The 21063-nt window shown below is 49.3% G+C and overlaps 2 protein-coding genes and 1 long non-coding RNA gene across 6 annotated transcripts in view; 2 read left to right on the top strand and 1 right to left on the bottom strand.

Annotated features, from left to right (window-relative positions):
• Positions 1 to 1745: 1745 nt before the first annotated feature.
• On the bottom strand, positions 1746 to 9852 carry MAD2L1BP (MAD2L1 binding protein). Of its 2 annotated transcripts, none has more exons than XM_016191424.2 (3): positions 9685 to 9852; positions 3756 to 4021; positions 1746 to 2658 (listed from the first exon to the last, which is right to left on the bottom strand). In XM_016191424.2, exons 1-3 carry the CDS (start codon positions 9803 to 9805, stop codon positions 2146 to 2148), a joined length of 900 nt encoding a protein of 299 aa, XP_016046910.1. In that variant the 5' UTR covers positions 9806 to 9852; the 3' UTR covers positions 1746 to 2145. The 2 variants fall into 2 exon arrangements, with proteins under 2 accessions (XP_016046910.1, XP_007530473.2); XM_007530411.3 differs by lacking the exon at positions 9685 to 9852 and adding an exon at positions 4747 to 5068.
• Positions 8379 to 9567, top strand: LOC132538095 (uncharacterized). Its single transcript, XR_009549501.1, has 3 exons — positions 8379 to 8443; positions 8863 to 8983; positions 9208 to 9567. It is a non-coding gene; the product is annotated as an uncharacterized LOC132538095 (long non-coding RNA).
• Positions 9853 to 10196: 344 nt separating the features above from the next.
• GTPBP2 (GTP binding protein 2) overlaps positions 10197 to 21063 on the top strand; it is a 22939-nt gene continuing 12072 nt past the window's right edge. For 2 of the 3 annotated variants that reach the window (XM_060189863.1, XM_060189862.1), the window contains exons 1-10: positions 10207 to 10490; positions 13913 to 13939; positions 14228 to 14412; positions 14857 to 14965; positions 15162 to 15359; positions 15661 to 15835; positions 16001 to 16220; positions 16608 to 16743; positions 16885 to 16943; positions 17538 to 17726. In XM_060189863.1, the coding sequence (XP_060045846.1) occupies positions 10305 to 10490; positions 13913 to 13939; positions 14228 to 14412; positions 14857 to 14965; positions 15162 to 15359; positions 15661 to 15835; positions 16001 to 16220; positions 16608 to 16743; positions 16885 to 16943; positions 17538 to 17726 (1484 nt within the window). In that variant the 5' untranslated portion in view covers positions 10207 to 10304. Of the gene's footprint in view, positions 10491 to 13912; positions 13940 to 14227; positions 14413 to 14856; positions 14966 to 15161; positions 15360 to 15660; positions 15836 to 16000; positions 16221 to 16607; positions 16744 to 16884; positions 16944 to 17537; positions 17727 to 18363; positions 18529 to 18752; positions 20029 to 21063 lie in introns of those variants that run through there. The other variant, XM_007530412.2, reaches the window with a different exon arrangement.

Below are 21063 nucleotides of genomic sequence, written 5' to 3'. Positions count from 1 at the left end.
ATAAATAAAAAAAAAAAAAGGGCAGGGGTAAATAGCATAAAGGTTATGCAAAGAGACTGTCATGCCTGAGGCTCTAGGTTCAACCCCCACACCACCATAAGCCGGAGCTGGGCAGTGCTCTGGTGTTTCTCTCTCAAAAATAAAATATTTAGGGGGTCGGGCGGTGGTGCAGTGGGTTAAGCGCACGTGGCGCAAAAGCGCAAGGACCGGCGTAAGGATCCCGGTTCGAGCCCCCGGCTCCCCACCTGCAGGGGAGTTGTTTCACAGGCGGTGAAGCAGGTCTGCAGGTGTCTATCTTTCTCTCCCCCACTCTGTCTTCCCCTCCTCTTTCCATTTCTCTCTGTCCTATCCAACAACAAATAGCGTCAACAAGGGCAATAATAATAACCACAACGAGGCTACAACAAGGGCAACAAAAGGGGGGAAAAATGGCCTCCAGTAGCGGTGGATTCATGGTGCAGGCACCGAGCCCAGCAATAACCCTGGAGGGAAAACAAAAAAAAAAAAATTTAAACAAGAAAAAGCCTGTACTTTGGGAGCCAAGTGCATACCTGGTAGAGCACATACATTGTCATGTACAAGGAACCAGGTTCAGGCCACCCATGTCCACCTTGCAGGGGGTAAGCTTTATGGGTTGTAAAGCAGCGCTGCAGGTGTCTCTCCCTCTGTCTCCTTTGTCAGTATATCTGCCTATAAAAGAATTTATGATCCTCTTGACTCTGAGACAATCCTCACCTTCCTCCCCCAAAGTCAGGTTTTACAGACCAAGGTCCAAGCATTCCATTCTCTTCAGTCTTCAACCAACAGATGGTTTCACTTAGCCCTCCCAGAGGGCTATTTCACCTAAGTAGCAAATGAAAACCTAGGCAATGGAGTAAGGCAATTGGGTCACACTAGGGAAAGAAGGTGTAGAGTGCAGTACAAAGTGTGGCATTGAATAACTACACATTCCTAGGGCAGGGGGACAGCATAATGGTCATGTCTGGAACTCTGAAGACCCAGGTTCAATCCCTGGTACTACCTTAAGTCAAAGATGAATAGTGCTCTGGTATTAAATAAAAATAAGTAAAATGATATTTTCTGAGGCCTGGGAGATGGAACAGTGGATAAAGTGTTGGATTCATGAACATGAGGTCCTGAGCTCCGAACATGGCATTGTATATTCCAGAGTGCTGCCCTGGTTCTCGCTCTCAATCCACCTATCACTTGAGAAAGAAACTTTTTTTTTTTTTGTATCTACTCATTTTAGATAAACAGAAACACTGTTTCACCACTCTTGAAGCTTCCCCTTTTTAAAAACATCTTCAAAAAAGTAAGACTGTCAACAGCCAGACAACTGCAATGAAGACAGGCTCGGGAGAATTATTATCCTCTGAGAAGCCCTACTGAAATAGAAGGGACACTTGGCCTCAGTTCATCAATAGCACAAGGCAGAGCAGTTCAATCAGGCTTTGTAAAGACTTTGTGGAGTGACCAGGAAGGTAACACAATGGATAAAGCATTGGACTCAACCATGAGGTCCTCGGTTTAATCCCTAGCATCAGATATGCCAGAGTGAGATTTTGATTCTTTCTCACTAATCAAGGCAAAAGGACCCTGGTTTAAGGCCCCAGCCCACAGTGCTACAGGTGTCTGTCTCTATCTCTCTATGTCTCCCTTCCTCTCAATTTCTGGCTGTCTCTATCCAATAGATAAAGATAACTTAAAAAAAAAAATTTAGGAGTCTGAAAAGTCTCTAAGTCAAATGAATTTCAGAAACATTTAATATTAATTTTTTCATGTTATATTTAAAAATTCATGAGCCACTCTCACATTCCATCCCTGATAAAAAAAAAAACATTCTGCAAAGTCACAGCAAAAAGCTATGGCCACCTGTAAGTTTGTCTATCTATGGGTCCATGTTTGCTTTCTGATCCTTAGCAGTAATGCCTGACGCCATCTTCTGGGAAAATCAACATGATCCAAAAAGATGTTCAAAAATACTTTTCATAGCCATAACAATACCATAAATTCATCAGGAAGTCTGAGAAGAGGAAGCAGGCAGTCAGGACAGAACCTTCCTCTCACAAAGTAGTAAGTCAAGCAAAGGGGTGACTTGGGGAAAAATAATTTAGCCTTTGTGTTCATGATTAAGAATCACTACATTCATTCATGGAAGCCTTTCAATGTCACTGGTGCCTGAAACCAAATGTAATCCTCCCAGGCGGTGGCTGGAATGGAGGATCTGCCACAGGACAAGGTCACAGTCAGTTTATGTCCTCGGCTGGGTACTCGGTAGTTGAGCTTGGGTCGGAACCAATCTTCTCCACAGTCACGGTGCCCCTGTGCCATAATGATGGTGCCCATGAGCGGGAGAGCCTGCAGCTCACTGAAGATGTCGGCCATGAAAATAGCTCGGAAGAGACGGCGCAAGCAAGCTGCTGTGCTCATATCCTGGTCCATACTGTTAGAGGCCAAGCGGGACAAGTCAAGTTCATAGAACTCCTTGGGACTTAGGGCATTACCCCCAAGGAGGATCAGCACACGTGGTACTAGCGTCCGGGTAAAGAGGTCCTCTAGGTGGCTGAAGATATTCTCCAGTTCTGCCAGGGTTTGCTGGCATTTCCTGTGGCTTGCTTCAGCAGCGGCACGAGCTTTCTTCTCCACTACCTCCTCTACCTGTGATGACAAGGAGGGGAAAGTGCACAGTATTTGAAGAACCCTACTGGAATATAGGCAGGCTTCTGAAACTGGATTCTCAGTTCAATGAAGTGCCGCCATCATGTACACTTTACAATGAGAAAGTCTGTGGATTTGAGTCCCAACACCATATGGGAGCACCGTGAATGGCACCAGGGTAGTTCCATGGACAGTGGACTGTCTCTGTACGGTCTCTCTCCCTCTATCTAAAATAATAATAACAATAATAATAAAGGCTGATCTAGGAGCATTAATACCACAATGCAATTTTTTTTTTTGCCCCCAGGGTTATTGCTGGGGCTCGGTGCCTGCACTACCAATCCACTGCTCCTGGAGACCATTTTTTTCCCTTTTGTTGCTCTTGTTGTTCCATCATTGTTGTGGTTATTATTATTATTATTGTTGCTGCCACTGTCATTGGAAAGGACAGAGAGAAATCGAGAGAGGAAGGGAAGACAGAGGGGGAGAGAAAGATAGACACCTGCAGACCTGCTTTACCACCTGTGAAGTGACTCCCTTGCAGGTGGGGAGCTGGGGGCTCAAACCGGGATCTCCACTCCGGTCCCTGCACCCCGCGCTTGGCGCTTAACCAGTTGCGCTACCACCTGACTCCCCACAATGCAATTTTTTAAACAAAATAATTTTTTAAAAGATGATTGTGGAATTAGTCTTCCACTTATAAATGGCAAATTGAAAACATATTTGTGTTCCCATCTGAATTCTAAATGAGAACAGGAAGAAACGGATGGTAACGAGCATTTTGGTAAGGAGTGTGCTCAACCCTGGGCAACACACATACACACGCACCATTTTTTTAAAAAGATTTTATTTATTTATTTATTTATTAATGAACGAGGAAGAGAAGAGAGTGAAAGAACCAGACATCACTCTAGCACATGTGCTGCCAGGGATCGAACTCAGGACCTCATGCTTGAGAGTCCAAAGCTTTATCACTGCGCCACCTCCCGGACCACACATACACACCATTTCTCAGCGTTTTGTTCAATGCACCTACCCACCTTCTAAGAACCATAAAGTTTCCCAAGCAACTTGCTCCCAAGCCTGTGCCTACTTACCTGGGAAGAAGGCTTTCGGTAGAAGTGTTTCAGCTGCTCGTAGGGCAGAGGGAGCTGCTGGCGTTGGTACATGATGTGTTTCAAAAGTTCGCAGGTAAACCGGCAGCAGCCTTCCTGGCTCACGGGTCCAGGAAACACCACTGGCACCAAGCCGTCTCGAGCACAAAAGGTTTCCGAAAGGTTGGGAGGTTTGGGGGCAGAGGCCGTCTCCACCATTTCTACCTGGGGGCCGTGACTTTCCTTGGACTTCTCACACCACTCCAAATCTGGTAGGAACACAGACAGAGAAAAATGAAACACTTGCGTTTTTTTTTCTCCCTGGGGCGGGGGTGGGGGGTGTCATTTCCGGGGCATTCACTGCTCAGGAGGCATTTTTCCCAACCGAGAGCGAGAAAAGGTATCACAGCACCCAAACTTTGTCCCCAAGGGTGAAGGGGCCGGGTTCGAACCTAGGCAGGTGGTCCGTGAGCTCCCAGGGGAAGCTTTCTTGCCGACGGAAACATGAAGGAAAAAGGAAAAGAAAAGAAAAAGGCCGAAATCATCCTAATCCCCTTGTGGCCGTTATCAGCCACGAGTATGCAGAAGACGCTCCCCAACAAGAGCAAATTCCTCCAAACATTCCTGCGTGGGTAGAGGCGAGGCGACTCCAGATCCTAATGGCCTGAGGTGTCGGCAGTGACAGGAGGGAGGGGATGGAGGCTGCGCTTGGAAAGCGGAGCCCCGACATCGCCCCGACATCGGGAAAGAGCTGGAGGTGTGGTCAAGGCCGGGCGCGGTCCCCCCGGGGAGGACACAGCGCGGGGCCGCGGGTGCGAGGAAATCCTTAAGGTCGAGTCAGAACCGAGAGAGAAGGCAAGAAATGGAGCTAAAAACAGGCCAGAGGAAGGGCAAGAGACTAAATCAACGGAAGGATCGGCGGCGGCAACAAAGATTTAAAAAAACAAAACTCTCCGGACTCTCGGAGCGCCGGACTCCAAAACCCAAACCTCACCGGGAACTGCATCCTGTAGCAGAACCTCCGCCTCCGGAGCCGCCATCACGACTCCCCGCCTAGTCTCTGTGCAGTTGAATAAGCGCCTCGCGCGAGGCATGCTGGGAAACTCTTGTTTCCACTTCCGGCTCGAATGGGCCGGAAAAGGCGTGACGCCGGCAGCCATTGGCGGAGATCCCATTGGCTTGGATCCGAACGATCTGATCCCTATTTAACAGCCTGCGGCGGGTATACCATTCCTTCTCCCACGAGATGCCCACACCCTCCCAGCCACTGACCTCTCCTTTTCAGAGGTCACCCGCGCTTGTGCATCCTCTCTGCACTGGATTCACTACACTTACCTGGTGCCAGGCCCCGTCCTAGGTACTGGAGATTACAGGGCAAGCAAGCAACAGGTGTCCGCTGTCCTCAAAGGGATCATTGCCTCTAAATAGAATCGTGTGATTCTATTTATGAATTATACTGTGTATGTGGCCCTACAAACTTTGAGAGACCAAAGCATCCTCTGTGTAAGGAATAAAGAGTACAGATGGAAAAACAAATAAGAACACCAAAGTAAAAGACTCTGGGGTGGGTGGGTGGGTGGGGAGAATACATGTCCATGAAAGATGATGAATGACATAGTGGGGGTTGTATTGTTAAATAGGAATCTGGGAAATGTTATGCATGTACAAACTATTGTACTTACTGTTGAATGTAAAGCATTAATTCCCCAATAAAGAAATAAATTATTTAAAAATAAAATAAAATAAATAAAAATAAAAACAAATAAGAGGCCTGTCAAGGCCTTGTAAACCATATTAAAGAACTGAACTTAAAAAAAAAAAAAAATCCTCCACCTGCAGGAGGAAAGCTTTGCAAGTGGTGAAGCAAAGTTGCAGGTGTCTGTCGCTCCCTCTCTATCACGCCCTTCCCTCTAGATTTCTGGCTGTCTCTGTCCAATAAAGAAAATAAAGATAATACAAAAAAAAATTTTTAATGGTGTATGCACCAAAGTAAAAGACTCTGGGGTTGGGGGGAGGGTTCAGGTCCTGGCACATGATGTCAGAGGAGGACCTAGTGGGGATTGAATTGTTATGTAGAAAACTGGGAAATGTTAAGGTTGTACAAACTATTGTATTTTACTGTTGACTGTAAATCATTAATCCTCCAATAAAGAAATTTTTTAAAAAGTTGTATTGCACCAAAGTGAAGGACTGAGGGGCAGGGAGAGAAAGCTTTCAAGTCCTGGTGCATGATGGTGAAGAGGACTTTAGCTGGGGGGGGGGGGGTGAGTACTTGGCAGAAAACTGAGAAATTTTACAAATGTACCAACAACAGTATGTTTACAGTTGTTTACAATATTTGCTCTAAACCATTAATTTCCCTTCCAAAAAAAAAAAAAAGTTGAACTTGAACCTGTAGGAGGCAAGGAAGCTCCCGGGTGCAAATTACAGCCCAGAAGGCAGCTATCTGACTTACAAGCAGCACTGCATATGTCAGACTGCTGCTATGGTCTGTATCTACCTCTTATGAAGTAAAAATAATAATCTAAAATAAAAATAAAAGAGGAAGATAACTATGATTACATTTAAATTATATATATATATATATATATATTCTCTGCACTGGCTACTGCATAGCATTTAGACTATAGGGAGGATAAAAGAAGAGACAGAGATGCTAGTAATACAATTGGTTGGTGAAAGAGATTTGATCTGGGTAGTCACAGTAGGCTACAGAGATATGGATGAACCCTAAAGATATTTAGGAGGCTTTATGATCATGACTTGCTTGACCCCAGAAAAAGAAGAAGGGGTAGAGACATACCAAGAAGATATACAGATTTTTACTTTAGCAACTTTATGGCTGGCTGTGCCATTTACTGAAAAAGCAACTTAATAGGTCTAAATTTAAAAGAAAGAAGGAAGGAAAGAGAGAGAAAAGAAAGACCAATAAGCTAGAGAGAGAAGAAACAACCAAGAGAACCAAGTTTATTTGGGGGTGGTTAAAGAGAAAAAGATGAATTCAGTTTTTTTTTCTTTATTCTTTTTTTTTTTTTTGCCTCCAGGGTGATTGCTGGGGCTGGGTGCCTGCACTATGAATCCACTGCTCCTGGAGGCCATTTTTCCCATTTTGTTGCCCTTGTTGTTGTGCTTGTAGTTGTTATTGTTGTGATAGCTGTTGTTGTTGTTGGATAGGACAGAGAAAAATCTAGAGAGGAGGGGAAGACAGAGAGGAGGAGAGAAAGACACCTGCAGACCTGCTTCACTGCTTGCCAAGCAACCCCGCCCTGCAGGTGGGGAGCCAGGGGCTCAAACCCAGGATCCTTATTCTGGTCCTTGCGCTTCACACTATGTGCGCTTAACCCGGGCACCACCGCCCGGCTCCCAACAGATGTTTTTGAGAGTCATTAGCATGGGAATGGATAAGATTACCCAGGAAAGGTGTGAGGATGAGGATGAGGATAAGGATGAGGATAAACTGGGGTCCTGAAGACACTAATGTTTGAGAGATGAACAGAGAAAAGGGCTTCTGGGGGTGACTAAAACATACAAATCTTGCAGTCTACTAAGCTATTCCCCCAATTACAAAGGTGACTTTTTTTTCTTTTTTCTTTTTTTTTTCACTTTGCTGTTGCTTTGTTGGTGGTGATGATGATGATGATGTCCTCTTTGTTAGATAGGACAGAGAGAAATGGAGAGAGGAGGGGAAGACAGAGAGGGGGAGAGATAGATAGACACCTGCAGACCTGCTTCACCGCTTGTGAAGTGACTCCCCTGTAGGTGGGGAGCTGGGGGCTCAAACTGGGATCCTTGTGCTTTGCGTCACCACCTGCACTTAACCTGCTGCGTTACAGCCCTACTCCCCCCCCTTTTTTTTGCCTCCAGGGTTATCGCTGAAGCTCAGTGCCTGTCCTATGAATCCACTACTCCTGTAGGCCATTTTTCCCATTTTTGCTGTCCTTGTTGTTATTATTGTCGTTGGATACGACAGAGAGAAATTGAGAGGGAAGGGAAAGACAGAGAAGGTGAGAAAAAGAAACTTATATACTTGCTTCACCACTTGTGAAGTGACCCACCCCCCCACCCCCCCCCCGCAGGTGCAGAGCCAGGGGCTTGAACCAGGATCCTCACCAGTCCTTGCGCTTCTGGCCAAGTGCACTTAACCCCTTGGGCTACCGCCCAGCCCCCAAAAAGTGACATTTGAGCACTGTTCAGCTCTGGTTTATGGTGGTGCGGGGGATTGAACCTGGGACTCTGGAGCCTCAGGCATTAAGAGTCTGTTTGCATAACCATTATGCTATCTACCCACAGCACTTTTTTTTTCAAGTGACTTTTCAAAACAAATAACTATACATTTGGAAGAAAAAACAGTTAGCTTTTACCACACACCCTACATACTAATGAATTTCAAATGGATTAAAGGTCTAGATATAAAAATAAATATCAGGGTTAGGGTAGGTAACATATCATGCCTGAGGCTCTGAAGTCCCAGGTTCAATCCCTTGCACCAACATATGCCAGAGCTGATCATACCAGGAAAAATGTTTGAATGTTTATACACATTCCACAGTCAACCACTTTATAAGTACCTTATAAGCACCCCTTTCAGGAAACTAAGCACACATACCATCTTCCACCTCTCAAGATCCTGATCTCCTACACAGACATCACTATTCAGCCTACTCTTCTGTCAGTCTTGACTCCTGTCTCTGGTAAGCCAAGTCATATAAAAATGAACTATCCAGAGTTACTCCTTCTCATTTCTCAGAAGAAGTTCTCCACTTAAGAGACAAAAGGGTTGGGGTATATGAAGTTAAATGGAATGTTTTGGGGTGGTTGAAAGAACTGTGAAGATGAGAAGACAAGTGTTATCCAGTAAGTGCAGCAGGCCCTGGTTATCAAGAGAGCCCAGAGCTGGCAGTGGTAAGAATGCTAGACAAATGGTCTTATCTCTCTCTTCCAATCCACATCCTTCTTGAGATCTCTCACTGGGCCCTCAGTTTGAGTCTCTAGCAGTTTCTCTAGTGGGGTTATTTCTCTGAGAAGGGTTGACCGCTGCAATATAACTTTCCTTCCTTGACTGGGTTAGCAAGGCCTCTTTTGCAGAGTTTTATTCTTCCATTCTTTACAGGAGTTATGTACATCATGGAGACAGCAACTACATGAGCAATAGTAACCGGTTTCCCTCCTTGTGGTCTTGGAGGGAAGTCATGGACTCCACCAGCTCTGAACCTCTGAAAGGATTACCGGAGGTAAGCCACCCATTGCTGCTTCTAGCTTTTCAAGGGAAACTGGAGTCTGGAGAGAAGAGCTATTATTTCTTGAACCTGTGTTGTGTCAGCATGTCGATGTTTGTGAAGACAGGGGAAATAGATATATGGTGAGTCATGAGACAGACAGCCATGGGGTTGGGAATTGAACCCTAGCGTCCTGACTCCTGATCCAGCAACACTACTTCTCCATCCTGCCTTCCTAGTGTTTTGTACACTGGCTTATGTCACTGAGTGTGTTTACTCTGCTGATTGCAAAAGCTCTCCAGAGTAAGACAAGAGGCAAGAAAAGTCAAGTTCAAGTTTCTATTTGCGGTCACTTCCTCCCCCCTCCCCCCCCCCTCGCAAGGATTGATGTAATCCGGGCCAGGCCCCGCCCGCCGCCCCTGACTGTTTCAAACCAACTCAGTTCACCGGATTGGTTCTGCTTCAAAACAAAGAGGAGGGGTAATACTCGCGATGGGCACACCAGTAGTTCACAGGCAGCAAGGCTGGTTTATGGGTTCGGGGCTCGTGTCGGGGCCACTGTGGTGCCGTGGGCTGCTAAAACCAGCCCCCGGAGGGTGCCCGTCTGGTAATAAAGCAGTGACTACTATGTAAAGGCGGTATAATCATCGCAACAATAACAGCCGTAATTAAGCTAACTACCATCCACCTCCGCCCTGGCATTTGCCCTGACTCACCCCGACGGCACTCTGGCAGTAAGGGAAGAAACCGAGTCAGGGGCGGTGCCAGCAGGCTGGAGTTAGCAGATGCCCTGAACTCTGCAGCCCTCCAAATCCAAAACATGTCGTCAAGTGTCATGCTAGTGAGCCAAATCAAGACCCTCCCCCACAAAAAAAAATTGATACGGGTGCAAGCCCTCCACCTCCAGTGAGACCCTAACCCCAGGCCATGGGGTTCTAAACTTGCCGCAGGCCCAAGGAAAAGACTCGTTCAGAGTGCATTGATGGGGATCCGAACTACATTTCCCGTAGATCTTTGCGCTCAAAGGCGCGCTCCTAGCCTGCGCCCCGTAGCCACCCGCGGGCCCTGGCGCTGCAATGCCTTCTGGGAGTTGTGGGTTGGTGCCGTACTCCTCTGAGGGACATCCCAGGCTTGAGAACTCCATATCCCACAGTGCTCCGCGGCTGTTTCTGACGCGGCCCGAGGCCCGGGACGGGAGGGGGCGTGGCCTGTGCAGGGCCCCACCCCGCTCTCCCCTGGCCGGCCAGACGCGGTGGTGGCAGTAGGGGCGGTGGTGGCGGCGGCGGCGGCGGCGCCGGGGGGGAGGGGCCGGGCGGGGGGCTGGCGGCAGCGGCGGATGGACTCGCGGGTATCGGAACTGTTCGGCGGCTGCTGCCGGCCCGGAGGGGGCCCGGCTGTGGGCGGAGCCCTCAAGGCTAAGGGGGCCGGTGGCAGCAGCGGCTGCGGGGGCCCGAAGGGGAAGAAGAAGAACGGAAGGAACAGAGGGGGCAAAGCCAACAACCCCCCGTACTTGCCCCCCGAGGTGAGCACCTACGGAGTGGCGGGCTGAGAGGGGGCCATGCCCTCCAGGAAAGCGGGAGAGAGCGAATGAATACCCGCGTGCGGGTGTCGAGACCCCGGGCAGAAGGGAACCCCGCCCCCCAGTGCCAGGGGAGGAGGGACGCAGGTGCCCGAATTTCCCTCCCGCGTCAGGACCTCCGGGGCAGAGCCGGAGAAGAGGTCTCCCCCCCTTGTCATCTAGACAACCCGCGAAGAAAAAAAGGGAAGGGGCCCTCCATCCACTTGCGGAGAGCAGAGTAGCTTGCCCCCTCCCTCTCTCTGCTGCAACTGGAGAAGGGAGACTGAAGCCCGGGGTGAAGACGTAGAGTTTTCTAAACTTCCACGCGAGATGCAGAGTAAAAAGACCCACTTGTCCGTGTTCCTGTCTCCGAGTGTGCACACACACACCACATCGGACTCCACCTTTTGTTGTCCTTTGAGGAAGTGGGGACAGGCAGCCTCCACAACCCTGCTCCAGCCTTAAAGCAGAGAATAACTGAGACTTTTTCCCTCCGAGGAAAGAACCCAGGGAGGAGTCAGTCAGTAGTTATCAAACTTTAAATTGTTTTCGACTCACCTGGATTGCTTCCCCACCCCCTAGAATTTCTGATTTAGTAGTTCCCAGGTGGACTCGATCATATGCATATATATTATACATACTACTTATTTATCATTGGATAGAGGCAGAGAGAAATTGAGAGGGGAGGAGGAGATAGAAAGAGAGAGACACCTGCAGCCCAGCTTCACCACTCATGAAGCTTTCCCCCTGCAGGTGGGAGCAGGGACTTGAACCTGGGTCCTTACCACTGTAATGTGAGCACTTAACCAGATGCGCCACTGCCTGGCCCCGACCATATGCTTGTCTTACAAGTCACACCAAGTGATGCTAAGCTGCTGGCACTGGAACCACATTTTGAGAACTATTAGTCTAGACCGTCGTCTTTGTCTTTATGCTACTTTTCTGAAAAGCTATTCGCTATAATTCTTTATAAGAAATATTTTATTGGGAGTCGGGCTGTAGCGCAGCAGGTTAAGCGCAGGTGGCGCAAAGCACAGGGACCGATGTAAGTATCCAGGTTCGAGCCCTAGCTCCCCACCTGCAGGGGAGTCGCTTCACAAGTGGTGAAGCAGATCTGCAGGTGTCTTTCTCTCCCCCTCTCTCTCCCCCCATCTCTCTCCATTTCTCTCTGTCCTATCCAACAACGACGACATCAATAATAACTACAACAATAAAACAACAAGGGCAACAAAAGGGAATAAATAAATTAATTTTAAAAAATTTAAATATATATATTTTATTTATTAAGAGGGTGGGGCAGAGGGGAAATGCATCACTTTGAGACTGAACTCAGGATATCATGCTTGCAGGTTCAGTACTTGATCTACTGTATCATATCCTGAACTGATTTTCACTATAATCCTTCATCTTTAGCAAAATAATGAGAAGGAAGGTCTTTGTTGATGGGGAAAGTGAAAGTAAAAGAACTGTCGGGACCTGAGAGCCAGTGGGCCTCGAGGGGATGGAGTACATGAGAGGAAGGGAAGAAGGAAAACACAGTGACCAGGATGAGCAGGGCAAGTGAATCTCATATCCTCTTGCAACCAAGAGAAGATTCAGGCAACAGGTTGCCTCTTCTGTGTTAGGTCATATGATATGAGAGAGATTGTAGAGGAGATTGTAGGGTGGTTTCAGGATTTCACCTCAGCAGAGGCTGTCAGGGACAGGAGGTAGAAGCTTGGCCTTGGATCATATTTTCTGAGTTTCTGTTCATCTCAGCCCCAGCGTCAGTGCCTGCCTCTTGTCTCACCCGGCTCTTCTCTTGCTGAGTTTGTAGTATAGTGATGACTATACTCAGCTCACTTACCCTTTGGTCCTGGTCCAGATTCTATTGCACCTTCTTACAGTAGATGACATCAGCTGAGATAGGCAGGGAGGAAGGAAATGGTATCTCCCAGACAACTAGCAAAGAATGAGTTGTAACTAGAGGAAGACATAAACTTTTGGAGAGAGCATTTTGAAATTCTGGGGAGAAGAAAGATAACCTAACTTGTAGGAAGAAAAGTGCTGCCAGTGACCAAAAAAGGGATTTGGGGCTCTATTCCTGCCTTAGATGGATCTGTTTATTATTGTTGTAGTTATTTTAAAATATTTGTTTATGGGGGTAGATAGCATAATGGTTATGCAGAGACTGTCATGCCTGAAGCTCTAAAGTCCCAGGTGTTTACTCCCCTGCACCACCATAAGCCAGAGCTGAATAGTGCTCTGGTAAAAAAAAAAAAAAAAAAAAAAAAATCAGGGAGTCGGATGGTAGCGCAGCGGGTTAAGCCCATGTGGTGCGAAGTGCAAGGACCAGCGGAAGGATCCTGGTTTGAGCCCCTAGCCGCCCACCTGCAGAGGAGTTGCTTCACAGGCGGTGAAGCAGGTCTGCCGGTATCTTTCTCTCCCCCTCTCTGTCTTCCCCTCTCTCCATTTCTCTCTGTCCTATCCAACAACAACAACAGCAACAACAACAATAACCACAACAATGATAAAACAACTAGGGCAACAAAAGGGGGGGAAAATAGCCTCCAGGGGAGTCGGGCAGTAGCGCAGCGGGTTAAGCACACGTGGGCAAAGCCCAAGCACTGGCGGAAGGATCCCGGTTCAAGACCCCGGCTCCCCACCTGCAGGGGAGTCATTTCACAGGCAGTGAAGCAGGTCTGTAGGTGTCTTATCTGTCTCTCCCCCTCTCTGTCTTCCCCTCCTCTCTCCATTTCTCTGTCTTATCTAACAATGACATCAATAACAACAACTACAGCAACAATAAAAAGATAACAAGGGCAACAAAAGGGAAAATAAAATAAAATAAAATGGCCTCCATAAGAAGTGGATTTGTGGTGGCAGGCACCAAGCCCCAGCAATAACCCTGAAGGCAAAAGAAAAAAAAAATTTATTAGAAGGAAAGAACCAGGGCATCACTCTGGCATATTTGATGCCAGGGATGGAACTCAGGACCACATGCTTGAGGGTCCAGTACGTTATCCACTGCACCACTTCCCTGACCCTTATTATTTTATTAGTGAAAGAGAGGGGAGGGGAAAAATAAGGGAGGGAAGAGAACCAAAACATCATTTGGCACATGCAATGCCAGGAAACAGATTTGAAACTTCATTTGTGAGAGCCCAGCGCTTCATCCACTGTACAGTCTCCCAGGCCACAGGATACGTTCTTAGAATCGTTTCCTTCTGAGAAGTCACCTTGGGGCTTGTCTGCCATATGAATGACTCTTGTTAGGCACCTGCCTAAGCAGGTGCTGTGGAAGCTTTCTGCTCTCTCAAGTTAACTGCCTGGAGCCACCTGGGAATTGGGGGAAGGTAGAGATTGAGACTGGATGGTGTATGTGACTGTTCTCTCTTCCTTTTCAGGCTGAAGATGGAAACATTGAATATAAAGTGAGTCTTAGTCTGGGGAGGGGCAGGTTGTCCTTGCTGGTGTGGGAGGATTTCTCTGAGAGCCTCCTAACTTAACCATCTTTAGCAATTTAGAGATGTAGTTCAGCAGAAAGGCGCAAGGGCTCTGTATCTTCTGTAGGAGGGAAACTCACTGTTGTGGGGGGTGGTCAGATGTGCCGGGGTTTAAATGGGAACAGAAGGCCCAGGTCTCTGTACCAGCACAAGTGGGGGGGGTTAGGAGGAGCACCTCTGATTTCACCTTCTCCCCATATTCTCACCTACCCTAAGCTGAAGCTGGTGAACCCATCCCAGTACCGCTTTGAGCACCTGGTGACACAGATGAAGTGGCGGCTCCAGGAGGGCCGCGGAGAGGCCGTCTACCAGATCGGGGTCGAGGACAATGGGCTGCTTGTGGGGCTGGCTGAGGAGGAGATGCGAGCCTCCCTCAAGACCCTGCACCGGATGGCAGAGAAGTATGCTACCTTCAGCCCTGCACTTTATCTATTCTGGGGAGGACCAGGTATATTCTGTCACCTAGGCCTGAGGGGCTGAGGGGGGACTGTCCTTCTGCTGTCTTCTCTTGCTGAAGGGCTAAAACTTTGTACCTAAGTTTTTTTTCTTTTCTTTTCTTTTCTTCTCTTCCCCCTCACTGAGTTAAGGCTTGTTTATGTTTCTCTATATTCTGAGGTGAGGGAGTGGGCAAGGGTGTGTGGGATTAAACCGAGTGCCTCATACACACAGGAATACCTTCTACATTCTCAGCCTTCACTGGCTTGTTTAAAGGGAGCTGTGGCTATGGGCTAGAGTGGCAGGTGGTAGGAAATGAAGTGAATGGTTGGAAGCTTTGTGGGCAGTATGGGAAGGCCATTGGGGGTGAGCACAGGTGAGATATGGCAGCTATCCCCTTGTTGTGACAGGGTTGGGGCAGACATCACTGTTCTCCGGGAGCGAGAAGTAGATTATGATAGTGACACGCCCCGGAAGATCACTGAGGTCCTGGTACGCAAAGTTCCTGACAACCAGCAGGTGAGTATATGCCCTTTGCTGCCTTGAAGGCCTACACTCCCTGGGAGGCCCATGTGGTGCCAGACTCCCTTGACCTGGGACCCAAGGGATGCCCCGTTCATTATCTGGTCCCCAGGGAATGTCACTGCCCTCAGCCCAAGTCTCAGTGTGGAGAAGTGAGAGAATGGAACCCTCATCTTTGGCAATTCATTTACAGTTCTTAGACCTCCGTGTGGCTGTGCTGGGGAATGTGGACTCTGGGAAGTCAACGCTGCTTGGGGTTCTGACCCAGGGAGAGCTGGACAATGGGCGTGGCCGGGCTCGGCTCAACCTTTTCCGCCACCTGCATGAGATTCAGTCTGGCCGAACCTCCAGCATCAGCTTCGAGATCCTGGGCTTTAACAGCAAGGGAGAGGTGCATGCCATCAACGGGACCCAGTGGGGCCAGACTCTGAGGATGGGCTGGTAGTGGTGAAGGACAGAGTCCACGGGCAGAGTGTGGAGACTTTCTGGAGTCATACATGTGAAGGCCTTGAGGGCCGTAGATACTCTCTATCTCCTCTTTAGAAAACAAATTGGGAGTCACCTGAATTAAATCAGAAATGGGGCTGAGGGTTAAGAGCAGGATCACCCAGGGACTGGTTTAGGTCCTGGAGACTTTTAAAGGGGTGGGGAGGCTGGCAGGAGGGCACTAAGAGCCCTGGGCTCTGGGCCAGGTGGTGAATTACAGTGATTCACGGACGGCAGAAGAAATCTGTGAGAGCAGCTCCAAGATGATCACCTTCATTGACCTGGCAGGCCACCACAAGTACCTGCACACCACCATCTTTGGCCTCACCTCCTACTGCCCCGACTGCGCCCTGCTCCTTGTCAGCGCCAACACCGGGATTGGTACAAGGCACTGGGCAGGGGTGGGGCTGGACAGGGGGACACCAATTCTCTCCTGTCCTGGGTCTCCTGAATTCTGGAAGCCAGACACACTTTACTCTTGTTCCCCTCCTCCCTTCTGCATTCTTACTCTTGTCTCCTGCCTCCTGCTTTTCTTTTCGGGGGCAGCTGGCACCACAAGAGAACACCTAGGACTGGCCCTGGCCCTGAAAGTGCCCTTCTTCATCGTGGTCAGCAAGGTGGATCTGTGCGCCAAGACCACAGTGGAGAGGACAGTACGGCAGCTCGAGCGGGTCCTGAAACAGCCTGGCTGCCACAAGGTCCCCATGCTGGTCACCTCTGAGGATGATGCTGTCACTGCTGCCCAGCAGTTTGCCCAGTCACCCAAGTAAGCTGTTCTGATCCCTCACCCACAGGGAAGGCTGCCCTGGAGCATGGTGTTTTCCCCAGGACCAAACCCATTCTGGCCTTTTCTGGCTCTGTGCTTGTTGATGAGATTGTGGGAGGGAATCTCAGCCTTTCCCTCCACACCAGCTTTGAGCATTGCTCATGTGTGGGGCCCTGGAGATGAAGTACTGTGCTAGGCCTTCACCATCTCCTTTGGGCATTGGGATGGGCTTCACATGCTGTATTCTGTGACTGGCTTGGAGGGAGGGTCCAGAGATCCTGAGAAAGTTAGCAGATGGGAGAGACTTACCTTTCCGTGCATGCGGCTCTCACGTCTGCTTCCTGGTTGAGCTTTCCTCCTCTGTCCATTCCATGCCTCCCTCTGTAGTGTCACCCCTATCTTCACACTGTCCAGCGTGTCTGGAGAGAGTCTGGATCTGCTCAAAGTCTTTCTAAATATCTTGCCACCACTCACCAACAGCAAAGAGCAGGAAGAACTCATGCAGCAGCTGACAGAATTCCAGGTAACTGGCCCCTTCATGAGTGGATGTGAGCTGGGGAGCTAACAGGGACAGATGTGGACTGAGCCCCACACATGCTGGGAGATTTTGGGGCTGCCACCCTATGGTTGGCAGGTCATTTGACAGAATTTTCTTTGCCCCTAGGTGGATGAAATCTACACAGTGCCAGAGGTGGGGACAGTTGTTGGAGGGACACTTTCCAGGTGAATTTCCCTGCCTGCTTCCCACCCCTCAGCATTCACGCACCCATAAACTCAGACATCCCGTCCCAGAGAAGGCCCTGGAATTGAACAGAATCCTTCTAGAGGATGTGCTTGTTTGCAGATGAGGGTTTCACCATCTGAAGAGCTGAGAGAGGTAGCCTGTTGCTTTAGGAGGGAGGAAACAGTTTTGCTCCTCACTGGGAATCTCCAGGCCCTTGATGGGGAAGTGTGGGTTTCAAGGAGAAAAACCTAGAATGTATTTCGTCTCCAAGTAGGAAAACAAGTTCCTTTAAGATGGTTGAAGCTCTGAGCAGATGGTTGAAACCAAAGAGGATAACTTGCTCTTGAATTCAGGCATCAGGTATTCAGTGTCAGACCAGCAGATTCCTCTCTGCCAGCTGTCGCTGCTGGCTTTTCTCAGCTCTGGGCTTCAGGGCAGGGCACTCATCTCCCTGCCTTCAAGTCGGGGTGTAGGGTCTCTTCCCCACCTGAGGGACTCAGCCTTAGAAGGGAAGGGATACTCAGGGTGACCAAGCAGAGGAGGTGGTAAAGGAGCCTCAGCTGACACTGTGCAACCTGCCCTCCGGGCTGCAGTGGGATTTGCCGTGAGGGAGACCAGCTGGTGGTGGGCCCCACGGACGATGGCTGCTTCCTGGAGCTGAGAGTATGCAGCATCCAGCGCAACCGCTCTGCCTGTCGAGTGCTGCGAGCTGGTCAGGCTGCCACATTGGCCCTCGGGGACTTTGACCGAGCGCTCCTTCGCAAGGTGAGGTGGGTGGGTGGGTGGGTTGTGCCCGGGAGGCTGGCTACTTGAATGAAGTGCCACCTCAGGTGCTTCAGAGGAGTCCAAAGGAGACATGGCCTCTAACCCAAAACTCAAGAAGCTGATTACGCGCAGTCCATGTGTGGAAAAGGTCTGAATACTCCAAAAGCGCAGTTCCCTAAATAGAAATCACTGGGGTGCAACCTGAGGGTCCAGGACCCTAAACATATCCAGCATTGAAAGAGTTAAAGGGCATGGGAGGTGGGTAAAGGATTCCCTCTATGAGGAACATTGTCTGCTGAGATTTTATTTTTTTAATTTTTTAAAAATTTTATATTTATTTTGGATAGAAACAGAAATTGAGAAGGAATGGGGAGCTAGAGAGGGAGAGACACAGAGAGATACCTGCAGACCTTCATAGCTCATGAAGCTTTCTCCCCTACAGGTGGGGGGCCAGGGGCTTGAACCTGGGTCCTTGTGCATTGTAACATGTACACTTACCAGGTGAACCACCACCTGGACCCTCTACTGAGATCTTTGTATTTGGAGCCCTAGAGGAAGAGCAAATAGATGAGCTGAAAGTTGTGAGGGTAGCTGGGGAGGGAGAGACTAATTTGAGATCTGCCCTTCGTGGATCTGGGGGCTGTCCCTCCTCAGGGCATGGTGATGGTGAGCCCTGAGATGAACCCCACTATCTGCTCGGTGTTCGAGGCTGAGATAGTCTTGCTATTCCATGCCACTACCTTCCGGCGAGGCTTCCAGGTGACAGTCCATGTGGGCAATGTCCGTCAGACAGCAGTGGTGGAAAAGATCCATGCCAAGGTGAGACGGGCCCAGCCATGCTCCTGTTTTTCCAGGAACCCTACATCTAGAAGGGAGAGAGGCTTGGTCCCAGTCTCAGGGAATAACTCCCTGACCCCACAAAGGGGATAGAACCTCACTTGGGGTGGGTAGAAGGTGGCAGCATCCCAGGGGTGGAAAGCCAAGGGTGGCCATGAGTGGGAAGGGAGGCACTGGCCAGAGCTGGGACTGCATCTCTGCTGCAGGACAAGCTGCGGACAGGGGAGAAAGCAGTGGTACGGTTCCGCTTCATGAAACACCCCGAGTACCTGAAAGTGGGCGCCAAGCTGCTGTTCCGGGAGGGTGTCACCAAGGGCATCGGCCATGTCACTGATGTGCAAGCCATCACGGCCGGAGAGGCCCAGGCCAACAGGGGCTTCTGAACTCTCTCCCAGCAGCCAACATGCTGTTGCTGTCCCTGCAATATATAAGGTGACTTCTGGTCATGCTGCCCGCCCCGCACCCCTGGCAGTTCTGTGTGTTAATAGGCTAGGGAGAGAGGGGTGCTCTCTACCACTTGCTTCCTGCCAATTCTGGAGAGGTGCCAAGCTTGGTTTGGCCAGGGAGGGGCAGCCCTAAGGGAGAAGACAGGAGAATTCGGGGCAGTCCTCAACAACAGTGTGTCTGGTTGGCTCATCAACCCCAGCAATGCCATTGTCTGTCTGCTGGAGCGAGCTGGCCACCACTGCCACTTCAGCACCATCGTCGGGACGGGGCATGATTCACCTGAGTGGTCCCGATACTTCAGGAATTGTCATGGCGACTGGGGGGTGGCCCTCAAAAGCACTCCTTTTATCTATACCTCTTCTCAAGGCCATGAGAGTTGCCCATCTCTACTTGGCCACGGATAAAAGACCTCTCCCAGCCACGTGGTGGCCCAGGGCCTGAAGAAAGGAAACAGGGACAGTGAATGTCAGTGCTCCCGTCCCTTGCTGAGACATGAAGCCTATTCCTCGACTTCCTTTCCCTTCTCTTCACTCAAGGGCCATTTCCCCAGTTTCTCCTCTCATGTGCCCCACAGGTGCTATTTGTTGTGCTGGCCCAGGTGTGGGGCTGCCAGGCTGAGGCTTGGCATACCGAAGGTCAGCTGCATGTCAACTGGTCTTATCCCCTCTTCTACAATGATCTTAATAAGTTTTCATGCTGGATCAAACTGTATGTTTCCCAGACTTGGCAGCTGTGGCTCCCACCCTGCCACCCTTCCCCCTGCTCCCATCTATGTTCTCTTGTTTCAGTGATTTGCCGTGATTCTCCCTTTCCCTCTGTTGCAGGGAACCTGGAGGAAAGGGAAAGATGTTGCCATATTTCCTATTCTTTAGGGCATGGGCTCCCTCCTTTCCATTTGTTAATGTCCTGGGTTCCCATGGACTCAGGGATTTGTTTGAGGTTTCTCTGCATACATGTGTACATATTATATATAAATAAATACATATATTTAAATATACATATATATTGTACAGAATAAAAATGTTTTATTGAAAACACTGTGCTTATGCTTAAGACAGGCTCAGTTTCAGAGCTAGATTCCTCTCCAGGACTTAGAAACGTGAAACCTTAATACTACTGAGTCCTTAAATGGGGAAAGAACCCACCTGGTCTCTCATCCGCCATTCTTCCTTTTCATGTCCCCACATGTGATTAGTGTACCAACATTGTGACCAAGCATTCTGGCCTGTCTGTACAGTTTTTTGAGAATAGAAAGTGAAACTGATGTCTTTTCAGCTGAAGTTGGTAACCACCCAGTATTTGGAGGGTTGGCCATTTGCCAGTGATTCACAATGGTAAAGATCCTGCTATAGGGGGGCTGGGTGGTAGCACACCAGGTTAAGCATACATGGTGGGAAGCGCAAGGATCCGGGCTCCCCACCTGAGGGAGGTCAATTCACAAGCAGTGGAGCAGGTCTGCGGGTATCTTATCACCTGAGGGAGGTCAATTCACAAGCAGTGGAGCAGGTCTGCGGGTATCTTATCTCTCCCCCTCTCTATCTTCCCCCTCCTCTCTCGATTTCTCTCTCTCTCTCTTTTTTTTTGACAGAAATCGAGAGAGGGAGGAGAGAAAGACACCTGCAGAACTGTTTCACCACTTGTGAAGCGACTCCCCTGCAGGTGGGGAGCCAGGGACTCGAACCGGCGTCCTTACATGCTGGTCCTTGCACTTTGCACCACATGCGCTTAAACTGCTGCGCTACCGCCCGACTCCCCAATTTCTCTATAAAAATATGAGGGGAGGGGAGTCGGGCGGAAGTGCAGCGGGTTAAGCCAGGTAGTGCGAAGCAAGGACCAGCATAAGGATCCCAGTTTGAGCCCCCAGCCTCCCACCTGCAGGGGAGTCGCTTCACAGGCGGTGAAGCAGGTCTGCAGGTGTCTATCTTTCTCTCCCCTTCTCTCTTCCCCTCCTCTCTCATTTCTCACTGTCCTATTTAACAATGATGACATCAACTACAACAACAATAACTAAAACAAGGGCAACAAAAGGGAAAAATAAATACAAATAAATATAATTTTTTTTTAATTAGG

The sequence above is a fragment of the Erinaceus europaeus genome, chromosome 4, assembly GCF_950295315.1.
Source record: "Erinaceus europaeus chromosome 4, mEriEur2.1, whole genome shotgun sequence".
Classification (NCBI taxonomy): domain Eukaryota; kingdom Metazoa; phylum Chordata; class Mammalia; order Eulipotyphla; family Erinaceidae; genus Erinaceus; species Erinaceus europaeus.
Note: the sequence above shows the minus strand (reverse complement) of the source record. Positions and strands in the feature narration are given on the sequence as shown.